Genomic DNA, 21,493 nt, shown 5'->3' on the forward strand with positions numbered 1-21,493 from the left:
TGTCGATGACTTAGAACTCGACCTGGAACTTGGTTGGATCCATGGTGATTTTAGTGTTTAGAATTCCAATGACATTCCTTCGAGTGTTGTCATAGGCTCTCACTCCTTGTGTGGAGGGCTATAGCTTTGATTGGTCAATCCCAATGTGTTGGATGGTTCGTAGTGGGGAGACATTTAGGGCCGAGCCATTGTCTACTAAGACTTGAGGGATTCAACTCCCATTGTAATCAATGGTAACATAGAGTGTCTTTGTATGGTTTGGCTCTTCGGGTAGAAGATCCTTATTAAAAAACATGACTGCCTTAACTGCATAGAGGGCTCCTACTATGTTGGCTAGCTGGGCTGGTTTTATTTCAATTGGCATATGTACACTAGCCAATGCTTTTAGAACTGTCTCTCTATAGATTCGAGAACCGGTTAACAAACCCTAGATTGAGATGTTGGCTTGGGTTTTCTTGAGTTGCTTCAGAACCTCATTTTCTAGTTCAATGGCAGGATGATTCTAGTTCTGGTTCTGGTTCATTACCAACTCAGCTAAATTGTTAATATTGAGCTGGGCCAGTTTGAAATTCTTCCCACTCCTTGTGTTTGCATTGTTGCACTTTTCATCAGATGGGAAGCAAAGCTTAGAATCAAACTGGGCTAGAAGGTGATCGACATCCTGATCTGACTCATCTAATTCCCAATCACTTATGATGATCATGTTGATTTCGGGTTCATCAGTGGTCGCGGTAAGTTCTTGATGTTGGGAAAACCTTCCTTACCTCTATGATTGTTTTGATGATAACAAACGTGTTGGCACAAGCCATTATGTGTAAATATGTCAACAGGTTTGATGATGGAACCAAGAAGATGAAGCCAAGAAATTGAAGGACGTAAGGCATAAGAATGTTCAAGATAAAGATTGAAAGATCATAGCTTTGAAGACACCTCACCATTCTCACTAAAGAATAATTGAAGATTGAAGAACATCACTTGAAGAAATCAAGATGAAGATCTTCATGAAGATGCTCGTGTGCACATTCACAAATACACACACTCTTGCATACTTGTATTTTCATTTGCATAATATTAATGAAATTGCATTTGCATCATATAGGGACCTTAGGAGGTTGTACTTGAACCCACATGACCTTAGGAAATGTTGAAAAAAGGTTGGAGCAAAACCCCATGAAACCCCACAGTCAGAACTGTAAAAAATAAGCAAAACAGGGGAACGAGACTGTGATCTGGTCTACTGGATCTCAGAACCCATTCCATTCGGATGCTGGCAGCAGCATCACGGGAACGTACCCATGACTTGGTCTGCTCGATCGGATCAAGTGGGACGATGGTCCGGTCGACCGGACTGCAATCGGATGAAATTTTGCCCTCTAATGGCTAGTTTCCAACGGCTATGATCCGATCGATCGGATCATTCTTCAGGTCGATCGGATGGACCAAAAATAGATCCATTAGAGCACATTTAGTACATTAAATGACCCTATAAATAGAGGACTTGTGAGAGCTTTTCACTCATCCAATACAATCCAAAATACTACTTTTGTGAGAGGTGAAAAGTCATTCTAAAGTCCTATTGATTGAAGTCAAGTTATCTCCATCACGATCATTCTACTTTTACTTCAACACTCAAGACCTTACAAGCTTTCATTCTAAGGAGAAGTTCTAAAAAAGGTCAAAGCATTGAGCATCATTGCATATCATTCATCACTTACAAGGAGTACATGCTACACTCCTTGTCTAGGTAATTCTTACCTTTTTTCTATTGTACTGTTTATGTTTTTTAGTAAAGAAAGCATTAGTGTGTTAATCTAGACTATATTTAGATTAATACGTTGGGATCCTCTTATCATATGAAAAAGATTTAGGATCCTCTTATCCTGTGAAGAAGACTGTAAATGTGTTCTTCCCACCTATTGTACTAAAAGGAAGAAGCTAGTGAAATTCTCTAAAGGTTGAGAGGAGTGGATGTAGGCTAGGTTAGCCAAACCACTATAAATCTTGTGTGTTGTTCTCTTTGAGTATTTAATTTTACCTATCTTGTCTTAATTAACAAAAATTTTAAAAAAGCTAATATTTTACTAGTGATAACCTGTTCACCTTCCTCTAGGTTATCTCACAATTGGTATCAGAGCGGGAGCTCATTTCTTGAGATTTAAAAATCCATGGGATCACACCATCCTAATGCACTTGAGGGACTAAATATCTTTAGACCTCCATTGTTTAATGGTGATAATTTTGCTTACTGGAGAATTAGATTTAGAAACTTCACTTGTGCTCACAACCTTGATGTGTTGCATATTATTGAACATGGACCATATGTCTTTACCAAGAAAGTCAATAGGATGTGCCCAAGACCACAGATGAATTAACCTTTGCTGAAAAAGAGAAAGTTCAACAGAACTTTAAAGCTATCACATTTTTACAATATGCATTGAGTGAATCTGAGTTTGATAAAATAGCTATATATGAATCTGTCAAACAAATTTGGGACACACTTGTTGTTTCCTATGAAGGAGCCACACAAGTAAAAGAATAAAAAATTGATAAACTTGTTACTGAATATGAACTATTTAGAATGTTAGAAAATGGAAAATATTGCTAGTATGTTTTTTAGGTTTACTAACATTATAAACAAGTTGAAGGGCTTAGGGTAGATGTATACCAAGTCAAAAAATGTTCGAAAGATTCTTAGATCATTACCTCCTAAATGGAGACCCAAGGTAACAGCCATAAAGGAATCAAAGAATCTCCACACAGTCAGCATGGACGAGCTTATGGGATCCCTTCTAACTTATGAAGTTGAGTTAAATGAAGATGATAAATGGATAGAGATAAAAAAGCCTAAGAGGAAGACCATCGCTCTCAAAACTACAAACGTTTCTGATGAGGAAAGCAATGAAGATGAAAACATCAGTATCCCAAAAATGGAGATGTCTCTAATTACTAAGAAGTTTCAGAAATTCCTCAAAAAGAAAGGAAGAAAATACTTCAACAAGGGACAAGCATCAAAGGAGAACAAAGGTAAAAATCTCTCTGAAGATAAACCTCAGGTTTCTAATAAGAAAGATATTGTACGCTATGAACGTAGAAAATCCAGTCACTTCAGAACTGAGTGCCCAAAAGGATAAGACAAAAAGAAAGTATATGTCACTGAGATCACATTGGATTGAGATGAGGAATAAGAAGAAGAAGAATCTGGTGTAGAGACCACTAACCTGGCATTGATGGCACACATTAAAAATCAAGAAGAAAAAGTTATGGAGGTAATTTCAATCTATCTCAGTTCTAATTCTAGAAGTAGTGACTCTCTTGATGATATAGATATTGACGATATAGATGAAGATGATATTGAAAAAGGCTTCAAGGCTCTCTACGAGGCAAGTCGTAAACTAGAAGCTTCAAACTCTATACTAGAGAAGGAAGTTATAGGCTTACATGATAAAATAGATAATTTACATGCCTATATTGCTATACTTGACGTCGACTATGCTCACCTTCACAAAAGGATAAAAATCCTTAGATGCTCTTCTTGGTACACCATAGAAGACACCACAAGATAAAGAAGGACTTGACTATGATAGGAGAATTCCATACCATGCCAAAGGAAAAGAAAAAGTGGTGTACATAGAAGAGGAGAGAGAAAAATAAGGTCAAACATCAACATTTCATGCACCTCCTCCAAGAAACAAAGTACGAAATAATCAAAGGTATAGAACTCAAAATCATCATGCTTTTCAATACACTTCCCAAAGAAAGAATAGACCTCAAAGGGAGTATGTACCTCAAAGGCTACAAAGGCAATTTTATCAATCTCAAGCCCCATACATGATGAAAAGAAAAACTAGACCTCAACAGGCTCATAGGCCATATTTAGATTATTATCCGAGGCAATATAACTCCTATAGACCCTATGTACCTCAAACACCCCAAAGAGGTGGAAAACCTCAAAACTCCTTTGACCATCAAAGATCTAAAAAACGGGCACCATCTCCATTTGATATTTGTGATCCTAGGTATCAACGACCTAAGAATTATGTTCCAAACAAGAACAATAATTATAAAAAGGTTTGGATGCCTAAGGGAACTTTTGATCCTAACGATGATGGACCCATGAGATTATGGAGACCAATGTATATGTGAAACTCTGTTTTATAGGTATGCTTGAAGAGCAAAGGTTAAGTTGAATGGTACATTGATAGTGGCTGCTCTAAGCATATGACAGCGAATGCAAAGATTTTCACAAAATTGAGAAAATATGATGGAGGATGGGTAACATTTGAAAACAATGGTAAAGGAAAGATTGTTGGCATTGAAAACATCAATATCGGAGGTACAACTATCTCAAATGTCTGTCTGGTTAACAAACTTGCTTACAATCTTCTAAGTGTCAGTCAACTCTGCAGTGTTGGCTACAAGGTAAACTTCAATATATCTTATTGCTTAGTTGTAGATGAAATTAACAAAGTAGTATTGAAAGGATCTAGAAGAAACAACATATATGAAGCTAGCTTTAGCAATACATGCCTAGTCTCACATGATGAATCGAATATATGGCATAGAAAACTTGGTCATATAAATGTCAAATTAATCGAATCTATTGCATCTAAAGGATTAGTTCAAAATTTACCAAAATTGAAATTGGACATAAATCAAAAAATATTATTTATACAAATACACCTCTTGAATTGCTTCACTTAGATCTCTTTGGTCCTATACCTACTCCTAGTTTGAGTGGTAAAGTATATACTTTTGTTATTATTGATGACTATTCTAGATATACATGGACTCTATTTCTTAGGCATAAAAATGATGCATTTAATGAGTTTATGACCTTATGCAAGAGAATTCAAAACCAAAAATGTTACTTGGCAACTACCATAAGAAGCGATCATGGTGGTGAGTTTGATAACTCAAACCAATTTGGAAAATTCTGTGATGATGAAGGTATCACTCATAATTCCTCAGCTCCTCGAACTCCTCAATATAATGGGGTTATTCAGAGAAAAAATAGATCTCTTCAAGAGATTGCCCAAACCATGCTTAGTGAGTATTCCTTAACAAAATACTTTTGGGCTGAAGCTGTAAATACAGCTTGCTATGTTTTGAATCATGTTTTGATCAGAAAATTTTTATCAAAAACACCCTATGAATTGTATTTTGAAAAGAAACCAAAAGTTGATTATTTTCAGATCTTTAGGTGTAAATGCTCTATTTTAAATACAAAAAATTTAAAAAATAAGTTTGATGAAAAATCAGATGAAGGCATTTTTCTTGGATACTCTAGCAACAGTCGTGCTTATAGAGTATTCAACAAAAAGACCTTGGCTATGAAGGAATCTATGAATATCAGATTTGATGTTTCCCCTCCCAATGATAAATGCAGACCATTGGTTGATGATGAAGAGGAAGTTGTATCCGAAATCATAAAAAGAATTGAGACCTCTTCCTTAGAAGAAAATGATAATTCACTCCTAGAATTATCTCAAGAAAACTCAATGGAGCTACCCAAGGAAATCAGACCTATAAGAGACCACCCTTTAGAACAAGTCATTGGAGACTTTGAGACTGATGTTCAAACAAGATCCAGACTCCAAAACACTTATAATTATGCCGCATTCCTATCATTAATTGAACCTAAAAGTATTAAAGAAGCATTATCTGATAATGATTGGATTTTGGCCATGCAAGAGGAATTATATCAATTCGAAAGAAACGATGTATGAAAACTTGTGCCAAAACCCAAGAATAAATCTATCATTGGTACTAAGTGGGATTTCAAAAAGAAGCTTGATAAAAATGGAACTGTTGTTAGAAACAAGGCAAGACTAGTTGCCCAGGGCTATAATTAGCAAGAGGGAATCGACTTCAACGAAACATATGCCCCTATTGCTCGGTTAGAAGCCATAAGGATGCTACTAGCCTTCTCTTGTCATAAAAATTTCAAATTCTATCAAATGGATGTCAAGAGTGCTTTCTTAAATGATTTTATCGCTGAAGAAGTTTTTGTTTCTTAACCCCTAGGTTTTGAAAATCTTTCTTTTCCATCTCATGTTTTCAAATTAAAGAAAGCCTTGTATGGACTTAAGCAAGCCTCTAGAGCATGATATGATAGATTGAAAACTTTCTTAATTGAGAATACATATAGTATTGGTAAGGTAGACATTATTTGTTAAACATAAAGGCTCAAATTTGATTATAGTTCAAATATATGTAGATGAAATCATTTTTGGTGCTACTGATGAATCATTATGCCTTGAATTTAGCAATTGTATGAAAAATAAATTTGAGATGAGTTTAATGGGTGAACTAAATTTCTTCTTAGGACTTCAAATTAAACAAACTGAAAAAAGAATTTTCATTACTCAGTCTAAATATATTAAGGAATCATTGAAGAAATTTTATATAAATTCTCAAAAATCATCTAGCACTCTCATGAGCATATCAATCACCCTATCAAAAGATGAGTAAAGTACTCCTTTTGATCCCACTCGTTATCAAGGTATGATTGGAAGCTTAATGTATTTAACTGCAAGTAGACCAGACATTATATTTAGTGTTTGTGCATGTGCAAGATTCCAAGCTAGTCCTATGCAATCTCATGCTAGCGCAGTTAAGCGTATTTTCAAATATTTAAAAGGTACTATTAATGTAGAACTTTAGTACCCTATGCACAATAAGTTTGATTTACTCAGCTTTTTTGATGCTGATTTTGCTGGCTGCTATATTGATCACAAGAGCACTAGTGGAACTTGTCACCTTCGCAGATCATGTCTTGTCTCTTGGTTCAGTAAGAAACAGAACAATATTACACTCTCCAGTACCAAAGCTGAGTACATTGCAATAGGTAGGTGTTGTGCACAAATCCTCTAGATGCGCCAGACTCTCTCTGAGTATGGAGTAAGCTTTGCCACTTTAAAAATCCTCTATGATAGTATAAGTGCAATAAATCTCAGTAAAAATCCTATTCTTCACTCCCGAGCCAAACACATTGATATTCGTCACCACTTTATTTGTGACACTGCTCAGAAGAGCAAAATTTTACTTGAATATATCGACACTACTAGGCAAGTCGTGGCCATTTTCTCCAAACCACTGCCCGAAGAAAGATTTTGTACTCTTTGTCAAGAGTTGGGTATTTGCAACCCATTTGAATGAGCTTATCACTTTGAATCTGTGTAAATTGGGTGATCCATTCAATCCAGGGTCGGCTGACTTGAAAATTCAAATGTCAAGTCATCCGGTCGACTGGAGGGTTTTAACCGATCGACTGGATCACGGATAGAGGGCTTTTTAACCCAGTCTGTGGCTCATTTCCCTCATTCTATGTTTTCTCAAACCCTCTCCTCTCCTCTCCAAAACCTCTCTTTTGGCTTTTTAGGGAAAAACCTTGTAATATCCTTATGGTTTTTGAAGATAACATCCCCAAATCTTCAAGCTTTTCCTCATTTTCCTCCTTCCTTGTCAAAAATCTCTCAAAACCCCCATCTTGTAAAACCCTAACTTCTCCAATGGCACACAAAGGAGAATCATCAAGGAAGAGAAAGAGTGTTGCTTCAAAGAAGGATCAATTTGATGGAAACTTGTTCATCTCCAAGGAGGCTTCCATCTATTGGGCTGTCTTCTCCAAGAAGAAACTCATTAGGGAGAGATTTGTAAGTGTTTCTCAACTAAACAGTGTTCTTCCTTCTGAGATTCATACTCCATTTGAAATGTTGGGATGGGATGTTGTTCTCTATCCCTAAGAACTTCCTTTTCCTAGACTTGTTTAACTATTCTATTGCAATCTTAGAGTTGTAGGTGAAGATGAAGGATATACCATCACCTCTTATGTCAAGGGAAAAGAAATTACTTTTGATATGGATGATCTTGCCCAAATCATTGGTGTCAGTGACCTTGGGGACAAAAAATATCTCAGAACCAAAACCAGCCTGATGACTTCATGAATGTCCATGACATTTATGGTTCTATTTTCAAGGATAATCAAGGAGAACCCAAGGGACTCACTGCTATTCAGCTTCATGACATTGTTAGAGTGGTCAATCTCATTCTGACCTATCATATACTCCATACTGGTGGACACAAAGATGCAGTGAATCATTTTCAAGCTTACCTCATTTAGAGCATTGCTACCTCCAATCAGATTTGTCTTCCTTACATCATTATGAGGACAATGGAGATTGCCACTGAGAAAGACCATAAGGGAGGCCTTCCCTATTGTCGTCTCCTCACCATTATCTTCAAGCACTTTGAGGTAGATTTCTTTGATGAAGTTTCTGCTACCAAACTATGTGCTGTTGATTCCTCTACCCTAGAGAAGATGGGTATTCCTTCTGGCTCTTCTATTCCTCCTCCTCCTCGCCAAGCAAGGCGCAAGTAAACCTCAGAACCTATCATTGACAGTGAATATGAAGATGAAGATGACGATGCTAATGGTGACTATGTGACTAGGACTGAATTTGCTGCTTTTCAAGAGATTCTGGACACCCTCCTTCAGGGATTTGATGATCAGTTTGGTGCACTTTGTGGTGAGAACAGGGAGATCATGTCTCACCTTCAGATGCTCACTTAGCACTTTCTCCTGACTCCTTCACCTCTACCTCTTGCAGCTGACTAGTTTCTTTGTTTTTAGTCTGTGCTTCAAGACATTGTGTACTTTCTTTTGGACCTTTTTGAGTTACCTACTTCAAACTTTGAAGTACTAGTATTATGCTATTTTATTTTCAATCTTATTTGGTGTAATGCATACTCTTAGGGGGAGTATGGTTAATACTTATGCTTATGATTGTGCTTATTATTGATGATAATGTTTGCTTTATAATTATTGCATGAGATTCTCTAATGCAGGGGCAGCTTCTTTACTCCTTTTTTTGTTGACAAAAGGGGGAGAAAGTTTTATGATTTGTATTAAGTTTATTGAATGGGAAGAAAGTTAAAAAATCTTATATTTTTGAAAAAGATTTAAATATTATACATAATGCATTTCTGTTGTGAGATTATTGTCTTGATTATAGCATATTGCATTATATATGTCATTACCAAATCATCTGTGTGTCATCATCAAAAAGGGGGAGATTGTTGGGAAAACCTTCCCTACCTCCATGATTGTTTTGATGATAACAAACATGTTGGCACAAGCCATTATGTGTAAATATGTCAACAGGTTTGATGATGGAACCAAGAAGATCAAGCCAAGAAATTGAAGGACGTAAGGCACAAGAATATTCACAAAGATTGAAAGATCAAGGCTTTGAAGACACCTCACCATTCTCACTAATGAATAATTGAAGGATGAGAATTTAAGATTGAAGAACATCACTTGAAGAAATCAAGATGAAGATCTTCATGAAGATGCTCGTGTGCACATTCACAAATACACACACTCTTGCATACTTGTATTTGCATTTGCATAATATTAATGAAATTGCATTTACATCATATAGAGACCTTAAGCGGTTATATTTGAACCTACATGACCTTAGAAAATATTGGAAAAAGGTTTGAGCAAAATCTCGCGAAACCCCACAGTCAAAACTGTCAAAAATAAGCAAAATAGGGGAACGGGATTGTGATCCGGTCGATCGGATTTCAGAACCCATTCAATCCGAATGCTGGTAGCAGCATTATGGGAACATACCCGTGACTTGGTCCGGTCGACCGGATCAAGTGGGATGATGGTTCGGTTGACCAGACTTCAATCGGATGAAATTTTGCCCTCCAACGACTAGTTTCCAACGGCTACGATCCGATCAACCGGATCATTCTTTAGGTTGACTGGATGGACTAAAAATAGATCCGTTAGAGCACATTTTGAACATATTTTTAGTGCATTAAATGAACCTCTAAATAGAGGACTTGTGAGAGCTTTTCACTCATCTAATACAGTCCAAAATACTACTTTTATGAGAGGTGAAAAGTCATCTAAAGTCCTATTGATTGAACTTAAGTTATCTCCATCAAGGTCATTCTAGTTTGACTTCAACACTCAAGACCTTACAAGCTTTCATTCTAAGGAGAAGTTCTAAAGAAGGTTAAAGCATTGAGCATCATTGCATATCATTCATCACTTGCAAGGAGTACATGCTACACTCTTTGCCTATGTAATTCTTATCTTTTCTCTATTGTATTATTTATGCTTTTGAGTTAAGAAAGCATTAGTGTGTTAATTTGGGCTGTACTTAGATTAATACATTTGTATCCTCTAATCCTATGAAAAAGATTTAGGATCCTCTTATCCTGTGAAAAAGATTCTAAAGGTGTTCTTCCCACCTATTATACTGAAAGGAAGAAGCTAGTAAAATTTTCTTAAGGTTGAGAGGAGTATATGTAGGCTAGATTAGCCGAACCACTATAAATCTTGTGTGTTTTTCTCTTTGAGTATTTAATTTTACCTAACTTGTCTTAATTAACGAAAATTTTAAAAAGGCCAATATTTCACTAGTGATAACCTATTCACCCCCCTCTAGGTTATCTCACACTTGAAGCTTATCGCACAGGGCCTATACCATGGCTTCAATTGTCCGGGTTTCTTCATCTAGTTCTTTGAGGTGGTCAAAAATCTCATCTTCATGGTAAGGAAAAGGCAAGCTAGTTTGTCCCCTCAAGCTTAGGTTGAGTCCCCCAGGCACATTTGTACAAATGTATGCATTGGACCCTTGGATCAGTTCATTGATAGCATTGACTTGATCTCAAACATTGTTCCAAAGATCTGTGTGCTTGTCCCACATTTGCCAATGTCGCTCATTTGATCTTTGAAGCTTGTTTCATAGGATCTCAACTTGCTCCTTCTGGGCCACTATTATCTCCTGGCTTGAGCGAATTAGTTCCTGATCTTGATTTTGACGCTCTTGGAGAAACATTTGCATATTTTGGTGATGGTTAGCCATGTCTCTAGTATGCCCTTGAATGAATTGGGCCAGATTCTTGAGTTCTCGGGCTATCCCAAGTAAGGATCTTATGTCTTCAACCCATTCGTATTGTCAGTACGCTCTTCGATGATGCCCAAATGGGTGAGGTCCTCTTACAACATGAGCCCTAAGAGATGAATCAGCTTCTTTTATGATATGATAAGTTTGCTCTAGAATGTTGTGTAGGTTCTCATCTTGCTCTTGATCGTCATGCCCAAGTGCTATGATCGCATGTCTTAGTTGTCGGATGGTTGTGGCAAGCACATCCCTTTCTTGGGTATAATTAAGTGGCTGATTATTTTCAAATGGGCTACTGGGTGGACCACGAGGTGGGTCATAAAATTGCTCATCGACAGTCAAATCAACATAATAGCCTTCCTAACCTTCCTAACCTTCTTCGTCTAAGTATCTTTTAGGTATTGACTCAACAGGAATCTCCTCTTCTCGATGGGGATGTTCTTCATCAGAATCTTGGGAGTCTTCATTACTACCAACTCCTATGTTTGTCATAAGGACGTCATCTGGCAGACCTTTCGCCAGAATAAGAACAGTAAGGGCTCAGACTAATTCTTTGATCCATTCCATAACAGGAGCATCCGGTTGGTTTTTGACTGGTGTGATCAAGGATTGTATATTAATGGGCCAGTCCTCCTCTTCAAGATTGTTAAGGGACTTAGAATTTTCATCATGTGATGGGAGGGGGTTGTTTTGAACATTGGTTTGATTTGACCAGACCGTAAACTTCCCCTCATTAAGCAGATCTTAGACTGCATGTTTCAGTTGGTAGCACTTATCGGTTGAATATCCATTTTTTTTATGGTACTCGCAAAAGAGGTTGGGCTTGTACCATTTTGGCAATGGGTTTGGCAAGTTAGCCGGTTGGATCTTGGTCAAAAGCCCTTTCTAGATCAGCTTTTTAAGGACTAGGCTTAGTGGCATGCCTACATCCGTGAACTGTCTTCTTGGCTGGTTCATTCTTGCCCTTGGTGCATCATTCTCAACCAAAAGCGGGGCCTCTATGGTTGGTGCCACCACATTCACTTCAGTATTCTTATTTGGAAAGGTCTTTTTTCTAGCCCCAGTTCACTGGTTGTTCAGAGTTACAGCTTGCTTAGAATTCCCTTGGATTAGATCCGGAGGGTTCAAGAAGTCTTCAACTTGCTGGCCCACTTCAAACAGGGCTTCAAAAATGTTCAAGGGTTGAGCAAATAAATGAGTCTTGTAAGACATTTGGAGATTTTTTATGATCATTTTGACCTGTTCCTTCTCTATGAGCCGATCCCATATTAATGTAGCCTTGGATCTGAACCTCATCAAGTACTGAGTGAACCCCTTATTAGCCTTTTGCTTAGTAGTTTCCAAATTACGACGGGTCAACTCCATCACAGTATTGTATGAGTATTGGTTCTTAAAGGCTTTTACCATGTCATCCCAGGTGCGGGTTTGAGAAGAATCTAAGGACATGAGCCATCTCAAGGCGGGACCAGTCAAAGACATTTGGAATGCTTAGCCCATCTGCTATTCAGAAAAGTTTCAGATTCTCATCTGGTCGACGTATACCCTAAGATGGGCTCGTGGATCACCGGTTCCACCAAATTTTTTGGATTTCCATTTGAAACCCTTGGGTAAACATGCTTCAGGGAAGAAACATAATCCCTCAGAATTAATCATCTGGTCTTCCACCCCTTTCACATTCTTCACTGCATGTTCTAGTTTCTTGACCTTTTGCTTAAGGAGCCGATTTTTTACTGAATCAATAGTAGGTTGCAGTCCAGAAGTGATGACCTCATCTTCTAAGGCCAAATTAGGGTTTTACAAAGACCCTCCATGAAGTCGAGTACGACTTTGGTCTGGACTGGTTTGTGGTAGAGCTGGAGTAGGGACGCTTGCTGCCAATTTAGTAACTAGACCCACTAATAATTACATCAGCCTTGAGTTCCTCCAAATCCTTAAGAGAGGCTTCGTCAGGCATTTCTTGTTCAGGGGGACTTGAAACACGAACTAATCTTCTTCTGATCCTAGTCCAACTATTTGTAGAACTGGTATCCTATCATCTCGAAGTAATGGTTCCTAATAGAAGTAGGGTCACGATTAGACCAAGAAGGAAGGTTGGGAAAGAACTTAAACCTCGTACCTCTAGTATGTCACCCAAAGGAAAGTATGATATGCAACATGATGCACAAACAAGTTCACAACAAACATGCCAATCCCAAACAAGGGTTACTAAGTGTAGGCGATAAGTCGATCAAGTTCTAAGTTGACCCACACATCAAGGGCCATAGTTTAGCAAAGCGGGCCTGAGATGAGATCAGGGTTGATCAGGCCTATTAAGAACAAGGTCAACAAAGTGTCGGTTCGGTTCTCATACAATATTACAGTAGTGTGTCGTGACCTAAGCGTTGGTTCTAGATCCCTATATGATGCATGCTGGTTAGAGGATAATAGGATTGAAAAAGGGTTCCCTTAGCAAGGTGCTCCTATATACCTCTCACTACTCCTACGAGTAAGATGATCAAGCGATACAGCGGTGCAAGCCTCTTTGATATACTAAATGGTACGGTGCTAAGTGTTGTAGTTTCACCAAGGGTAAGCCGCATGTCTACACATCGGGCCTAGGGTTACGTTACGAGGTGTAAATAATGAGGTTGAACTTTAAAGTAGTTGGATGACCAACGATGTGTGATAGTGTATGCAGATATGATGCAAGTTAGTGCATAGAAGTTAGCATCCAAAAGCATACAATAAAACAAAAGCATATTACAACAGTATAACATACATGCCGAGCACATCAAAAGTCTGACCTATTTTACACAAGTAAAAAATCTTCCCCAGTGGAGTCACTACTGTGAGGACAATGACATAGCAGGGGGTATCGCCACGCATCCTCCACCTCATCCCTCTTTAGGGAGAAGAGAGAGGTGAATTGAATGTAGGGAGTTGCCACCTAGAGGAGGGTCTAGAACCCAAAAAATATAAATGTAATGACTCTCATATTATGCCCTTTTAGGGATCAAATGGTCTGTTGGTCTGGGTATGAGTCAAGTTATGGTCCGGGGAAGGTATTAGGCACCCCAGTCCACCCGGACTTGTCGGTCTTTCTATTGCTAGGCATATGGGAGTGAATAACATGCTTTGGGGGATGCAAAAGTCAAGAAAAATTGTAAGAAAAAGTGAAATACAGGAGAGATGGGGAAATACATACCTGGAGGTTTGGCTGCAAGGCAAAGGTTAGTATACAGGAATGTAAAAAAAATAAAAGACTCAAATCCTAATAAACCTTAGCATGATTGACTCTAATCTAAGCATGATGAGAGAAAAGCATGAGAACCGAGAATGACAATTTAATACATGTGCATGGCATGTGTCACGCCCCTATTCCTGATAAAGAATATAATATAATATAAAGGGTGACTAGGACGATGCATGTCATCCTACTAAGCTGCCCGGATAACTGACACAGTGTCCCAACGCACAGTCATAACCAATATTAACACAATATAAATTAGAATGTGAAAAAAGGAATATTACATTCCAAAGATCAGTAGTATTGCGGAAGCGTACAAAATCAAATAGTTACAAGATGTTCAAAGGCTAGATGATAAATACAGTAGTTAGTTACATTTCCAATGACCATCTAATAACTATCAAAAGGGTATAACAGTAAATATTTATACACGGGCCTAAGCCCCAAAAGTAAATCAAAAAGGGATCAAGTCCCAAGATCCTCATGGCCCATAGGTGCAATCATCACAAGGACATCCGTCTCCATGTTCCTCGAACACGGCTTCCGGCTCCTCCTCACCAATCTCATCGTATCCTGAGGGCTGAACTCCAAGTCCTATGAGATACCCGTCGCCTGCATCATAATCTAAAAAGTGTGTGCACGAAGGGGTTAGCTCCATTGAGCCAGTGAGGGGATGGGGATGCACAAACACGCAATTCACATAGTCCAATGATGCATGCACATGTTAATTCCACTTTTATTCCACCTATCACACAACTAAGTCAGAGGTATATGCTACTGTGATCCCTCAAGAGACACTGTGGGTCACTTCCATTCATCACCACAATGAAACCTCAATTGTCACCAGGGAGCCTATGCCGAGAAATGCCACCAAAACATTCCAGTGGTAGACCCCAATATAACCATCACTACCATGACTGGCTCTCTCTCACACCATAGAATCCGGGCTCTGGTTATCCAACACCTAAACCCCTGTTAGCAAGGGTCGTAGCATAAGGGTGTAAAGTCCTAGCCGCAGATATACTACATGCAAGTCCTATCGTCCTGAGAGGTAATCCGGATGCATCAACTTTTCATCTGATTTAGTGCCCGGTTACCAGCACGGCACGGCGCATCCAGTTCAATATGAACTCAATCAACATATTATGTATATAGTTTGGGGTTCCAACACCGGCATTCATCGACACCGTAACCAAATAAGAAAAGGAAAACAATCACAACATCAATGTATCAAATCCAATAATAAGTATGTAAAATGCACAAGCATGCTTTATAAGATATACTACTAGCATGATACATGTATATTTAATGATAGCAAGCCCAAACAAGACCAAACCCACTCACAATATATATGCCAAGCACCAAGATTATAAGTTGTCACCTCAATCAAGCAATAAGCCACAAGATGGATATATTAACCTAAACAAGGAGTAAAAATAAGGTTAAACAAGCAAAGGGAAAGCATCCCCAAAAGGTCTCCCATAACCACTTAAGTACAAGGTTTGAGTAGAGTTTGCGGAGTGGTCTCATGCCCATTCTAAACCAAGTAAATCCTAGAAACCCGGCTCGGACAGTTGCGCGTTGCGGAGTGGTTTGTCTCGAAATGAAACCACACAAAAATCCTAGCTTTTAGGGGCCATCTCAGGGAGGTAATCTCAGGGTGGTTTCTTGCAGGTCTCAAATCACATATAAAACCTCACACCTGCAGGTCCAAAATCCAAAGGATCCCCCTCCAAGGGTTCCATTTTCAAGTAGTTTAAAGCATAGGAACATCAAGGAAGCTCCATCCTAAGCTTATTAGGGTTCTAAGACCTCTCTAGGTCCATTCAACCCAATAGATTCAAGAGAAGGAACCAAGAAGAGCCTAACCTAAAGCACAATAGGGTCTAAACCCTAAATCTCTCAAATAGAATGAGACACTAACATTAAAGCTCATAATAGAGTGAAATAACTCCACCATAGCCTAGGCTTTAAGGTTCCATCAATTTCTTGGGTTCCAAGAGAACTCTAGGTCGAATCTCTCCCATTTTCCGACCCTTTAAAACCCAAAATAGAAGAAGGAAGAAAGCTTCAAATGGCATACCTACCCCCAAGATAAGAGAGCTCCACGATTTATGGCTCCAAGAGGTGGGGTCTCAACCTTCCACCAAGCTTCTCCACCTTCCTCCTCCTCTTTCACTCCTCTTTCTCTCCTCCACGATTTAGGTTAGATGGGAGAAGTAATTGAGAATTGAATGCTCTCTCCCCCTTTGGCTTATTTATAGAAAGTGGATCTTGGGTCTCTTAAGCCAAATGGGTCAAGAGCTAAATGGGTTGACCCATTAGTTCTATGTGGGTTAGTGAATGGAATAACCTATCCTTGGGTCAATAGGGTTAAATGGGCCTTTAGTGAAATGGGCCATACAAGTTAAATGGCTTCTTAAGTTAAATGGGCCTGCCCACAAGCTTTAATTAGGGAAAAGCCCACTTTAAGATAGGTTCACATGAGATGGGTATAAGCCCTCAATGTACTTCCCAAAGGTAAGTGGGACCCGAAATTAAATATTTCCTTCTCACATGAAACAGCTCGAGCGGATTCAGACCTTGACCCGTACTTTGAGGTTACCAAGGAAAGAATAAACAATAAAGCTTAAGGGCTAGAACTTACTTTTCCCTTGTCATGGCTTATCACCCATGACCCTAAATAGCTTCGCCATAGCAATGCCAAGCTCATCACTGAACGAAGTATCTAACTGAGGTGATGGTCCAGGATGCTCTCTCCTAAACTCCTCGCTTCCCGGGCTGATGCTTGGAGGATAGTTAATGAAGTCACCGTCAATGAACTTTTCCCACTGGTGGTTGAGGAATCTTTCCTCCACAGGCAAACCCGTACTATGGTCAATGATTTTGTAACTACATTTGACCATCATGGAGAATAGGTCACCAGCATACATGGCAGCGGTATCTACACGTCACGAGAAGAAATAATATTTAATTATATCCCAGGGTGCGGGTATAACATCCCCCCCACCTTATAAGAAATTTTGTCCTCAAAATTTGACGTACCTTGTAGATAGGCAAGAAAAGGGTATTTCGCCCGCATCTCTACCTCTGCCTCCCAAGAAGCTTCCTCTTAGGGTGAATGCACCACTTCACCTTCACATAATGGATGGGCCGATTGCGAAGATGAACAACCTTGCTGTCCAAAATCTTTTCAGGCAGCTCTTTGTAGGACATGTCGACCTTAAGTTCTGGCGGTTCATGTGTCAGTACATGGCTTGGATAATGGACATACTTCCTCAACATGGACACGTGGAAGATGTCATGTACACCTTTTAAAGATGGAGGGAGTGCTAACCGATATGCCACTGGTCCAATCCGTGCAAGGATCTCAAAAGGCCCTATAAACCTCGAGCTCAACTTGCCCTTCTTGCTGAAATGCATCACTCCTTTAGAGGGTGATACCTTAAGGAACACTTTATCACCGATAGTGAACTCAAGGTCTTTCTGCCTCAGGTCCGCATAACCTTTCTGCCTGGACTGAGCCTCCTTGATCCGCTCATGAATTAAATCCACTTTCTCGCATGTCGCCTGAATCAATTCGGGACCAAGAATATGCCGTTCACCCACCTCATCCCAGTATAAAGGTGTCTGGCACTTCTTCCCATACTGAGCCTCAAATGGTGCCATGGCGATAGTAGCCTGGTAACTATTATTGTAAGCAAACTCAATAAGTGAGAGGTACTCGTCCCAACTACCCTGCATATCAATGGCACAAGCTCAGAGCATATCTTCCAAAGTCTGAATAGTCCTCTCTGACTGTCTGTCTGTCTGAGGGTGGAAAGCTGTACTGAAACTCAATAGTGTACCCATTGCCTTCTGAAAACCACCCCAGGATTTAGATGTAAATCTTGGATCTCGATCGGAGATGATACTAACTGGAACTCCATGCAGACGAACTACATTATCAATGTACAAGCGAGCCAGCTTGTCCATCGAATAGGTAATTTTCATGGGAATGAAGTGAGCCATCTTTGTCAATCTATCAATGAAAACCCATATGGTATCAACACTTGTGGGTGTGCGGGGTAGCCCGGTGACGAAGTCTATAGTAACATGCTCCCACTTCCACTCCGGAATAGGCAACTATTGTAATAAGCCATGAGGTCGTTGTCTATCCACCTTCACCTGCTGACATGTAAGACATTTTGCCACATACTCAGCCACATCTCTCTTCATTCCACTCCACCAGTAATATTCCTTCAAATCTCTGTACATCTTCGTACTACCAGGATGGATAGAATAAGGAGGGTCATGAGCTTCAGCCAACACTTCTTTCCTCAACTGAGGGTCACTAGGAACACATAGCCGCTGTTTGAACATGAGGACTCCACTCTCTGTCAAGGTAAAGTCTAACTCTTGCTACGTGTCCTCCTTAATAGCCTCAATAATCTTTTGGAAATCTTCATTTGAAGCTTGGGCTGATTGTATCCGCCCTACCAGTGTCGACTGTACTGATAAAGCTGATAGAGATAGAGTAACACCATCAACTAGTAGTTCCAAATCCATTCTTCTAGCTTCCTCAATAGGTTTCTCACTGACTGCCAGTGATGCCAGTGACAAGGACTGAGATTTCTGGCTCAAAGCATCAGCTACCACATTTGACTTGCCGGGGTGGTAATGGATAGTGCAATAATAATCCTTCAACAATTTCAACCACCACCGCTGCCTCATATTGAGCTCCTTCTGTGTAAAAAAGTATTTGAGGCTCTTGTGATCATTATATATTTCACTCTTCTCACCATATAAATAATGTCTCCAGATTTTCAGAGCAAAAACCACAACTATAAGTTCCAAATCATGGGTCCGGTAATTCTTCTCATAGTCCTTCAATTGTCGAGAAGCATAGGCCACTACCTTCCCATCTTGCATTAGAACACAACCCAAGCCCATTTTAGATGCATCACTGTAGACTACCATCCCTCTAGTACCATTAGGAATGGTAAGTACTGGAGCGGAAACCAGCCTCTACTTGAGTTGCTGGAAGCTCTTATCACAGCTATCAGACCACTCAAACTTCACTCCCTTTCAGGTTAGTCGTGTCATAGGAGCGGAGAGCCTTTAGAAGTTCTCAATAAATCTCCTGTAATAGCCAGCTAGTCCCAGAAAACTATGAATGTCTACCACACTCTTGGGTGTCACCCAGTCAACTACTGACTTTACCTTTCCAGGGTCAACCTCTATACCCTTGCCAGAAACCAAGTGTCCCAGAAATGCCACCTGTTGTAGCCAAAACTCACACTTGCTGAATTTGGCGTACAACTGCTTCTCCCTTAAGCATTGCAGCACTAGGCGAAGATGGTCTGTATGCTCCTCCTCGCTCTTGGAATAGACCAAGATGTCATCAATGAAGATAATGACATTCTTGTCTAGAACATCGTGGAACACCCGGTTCATCAATTCCATAAAGGCGGCCAGGGCATTGGTCAGCCCGAAGGACATGACCAAGAACTCATAATGACCATAGCGAGATCTGAAAGCTGTCTTGCTGATATTACTGTCTCTGATCTTCAACTAATGGTACCCTGACCAGAGATCAATCTTCGAGAACACCTTGGCACCTTGTAATTGGTTGAATAGGTCATCGATCCTAGGCAAAGGATACCGGTTCTTGATTATCAATTTGTTGAACTCACGGTAGTCGATACATAAATGCATACTACCATCCTTCTTTTTCATAAACAACACAGGAGCTCCCCAAGGAGACATATTGGGTCTAATGAAACCCATTTTCAACAAGTCATTCAACTGCTCTTGTAGCTCCTTCAACTCAGTTGGGGCCATCCTATAGGGTGCTTTGGACACTGGGGCTGCACCTGGGATTAGATCTATCATGAACTCTGTCTCGCGATCTGGTGGCAACCGCGTTAGATCTTCAGGAAAGACATCTGGAAAATCTTTCACTGCACATAGTTCTTCCAAAGGACTAACCTTAGTTTCAGTGTCTATCACTGATGCCAGGTAACACTGACATCCCTCTGATAATAGCTTCTATACTTGGAGGGCAGAGATGATAATTTTCTTGGGTCTCTCCCGCCTAGTACCCATAAACATAAACTCTTCACCTTCAGCTGGTTTGAACAGAATCTTCCTCTCTGAACAAATTAGACTGGCCTTGTGAGTTGATAGCCAATCCATACCCAAAATCACATCAAAGTCCTTCATGTCTAGCAGTACTAAGCTTGCTTCAAGTCTATGACCACACACACATACTGGGCAAGGATCATAAACCGAGTCAAGTTCAACCTTGCTTCCCATTGGTGTATTGACTATCAATTTTTGGGCCATTAGCATTGGTTCAATGGACATCTTCTTAGCAAAATTAAGGGACACAAAAGAATGTGAAACCCCCAAATCAAATAAAGCATAAGCAGGCTGAGAGCAAACAATAACCACACCTGACAAGCAATAGACAACCAAATCATAGAAACAAAAGCTCTAAAGATGCACATCATAAGAGTTGAGTGCATTACCTGTAATAACACTAGGATCAGCCTGGGCATCTTCATTTGTCACAGAATACACCTGACCTTGAGATCTGTGGGCCGGAGTAGGAAGAAGAGAACACACAGCTGCTTTGGCTTGGGGTGCCTTTTGCGTAGCTGCATTTGGAGGACCTATCATCCGAGGATGAGGACAGTCCCGGATCATATGCCCGGATTCCTTACAATTGTAGCATATGTAAGTCTGAGGAACTTATGTGGTCCTTGGTGCTTGCACCGCATCTGACCTACGGGGTTGGACTAGAGAAGTGGTAGTGTAGGATCCCCTCTTTTGAAACCTTGTAGATCCCTTAGGTTCATAAGAGGTTGCGGGCCTTTTTCCAGCCTGAATTGCTCTGTAATTCTCCTTCTGCTGGTCCTCAATCACCTTGGTGGCCTGGACCATCTCAGCATAAGTGGGGTACTTGTGAAGCACCACAGAAGTACTAATGCCAGGCCTAAGCCCTTTCTCAAACTTCCTAGCCTTCACATCCTCAGGCTTCATGTGTATCGGGATAAAATAGAACAGCTCCTCAAAAGCCTGCTAGTACTCAAGGATCGATTTAGATCCTTGACAGAAGTTCATGAACTCAGACTTCTTCTTATCACGAAAGTTCTAAGGAAAGAAGTTTTTGAAGAAGACTTCTTTGAATTGAGCCCAAGTTGCCTCTGGATGAGTTGCCCAAAAAATGATCCTTAGAGGAGAGCCACCAAGCATTAGAATCACCCAGAAGTTGGTACATTGCACACCGGATCTTGTCTATGTCATTGCACTGTAACACTTCAAAGATCCTCTCCAGGTCCCTTATAAATGTAGCTGG

General features: G+C 39.9%; 1 protein-coding gene across 1 annotated transcript; it reads right to left on the reverse strand.

Moving 5' to 3' along the window:
- Window positions 1-19,251: 19,251 nt before the first annotated feature.
- Window positions 19,252-21,177, reverse strand: LOC122651694. The gene is made up of 5 exons (XM_043845193.1): window positions 20,972-21,177; window positions 20,664-20,728; window positions 20,400-20,588; window positions 19,854-20,141; window positions 19,252-19,559 (listed from the first exon to the last, which is right to left on the reverse strand). Exons 1-5 carry the CDS (start codon window positions 21,175-21,177, stop codon window positions 19,252-19,254), a joined length of 1,056 nt encoding a protein of 351 aa, XP_043701128.1.
- Window positions 21,178-21,493: the final 316 nt, after the last annotated feature.

Source organism: Telopea speciosissima, chromosome 1 (assembly GCF_018873765.1).
Source record: "Telopea speciosissima isolate NSW1024214 ecotype Mountain lineage chromosome 1, Tspe_v1, whole genome shotgun sequence".
Classification (NCBI taxonomy): Eukaryota; Viridiplantae; Streptophyta; class Magnoliopsida; order Proteales; family Proteaceae; genus Telopea; species Telopea speciosissima.

Coding starts and splice junctions, on each gene's coding strand:
- LOC122651694 (XM_043845193.1), bottom strand. CDS start 21,177: ATGAAGCCTGAGGATGTGAAGGCTAGGAAGTTTGAGAAAGGGCTTAGG. Junction 20,729..20,971: donor GAACCTAAGGGATCTACAAG/GTTTCAAAAGAG, acceptor TCCGGCCCACAG/ATCTCAAGGTCAGGTGTATT. Junction 19,560..19,853: donor GTTTATGAAAAAGAAGGATG/GTAGTATGCATT, acceptor ACGATGTTCTAG/ACAAGAATGTCATTATCTTC.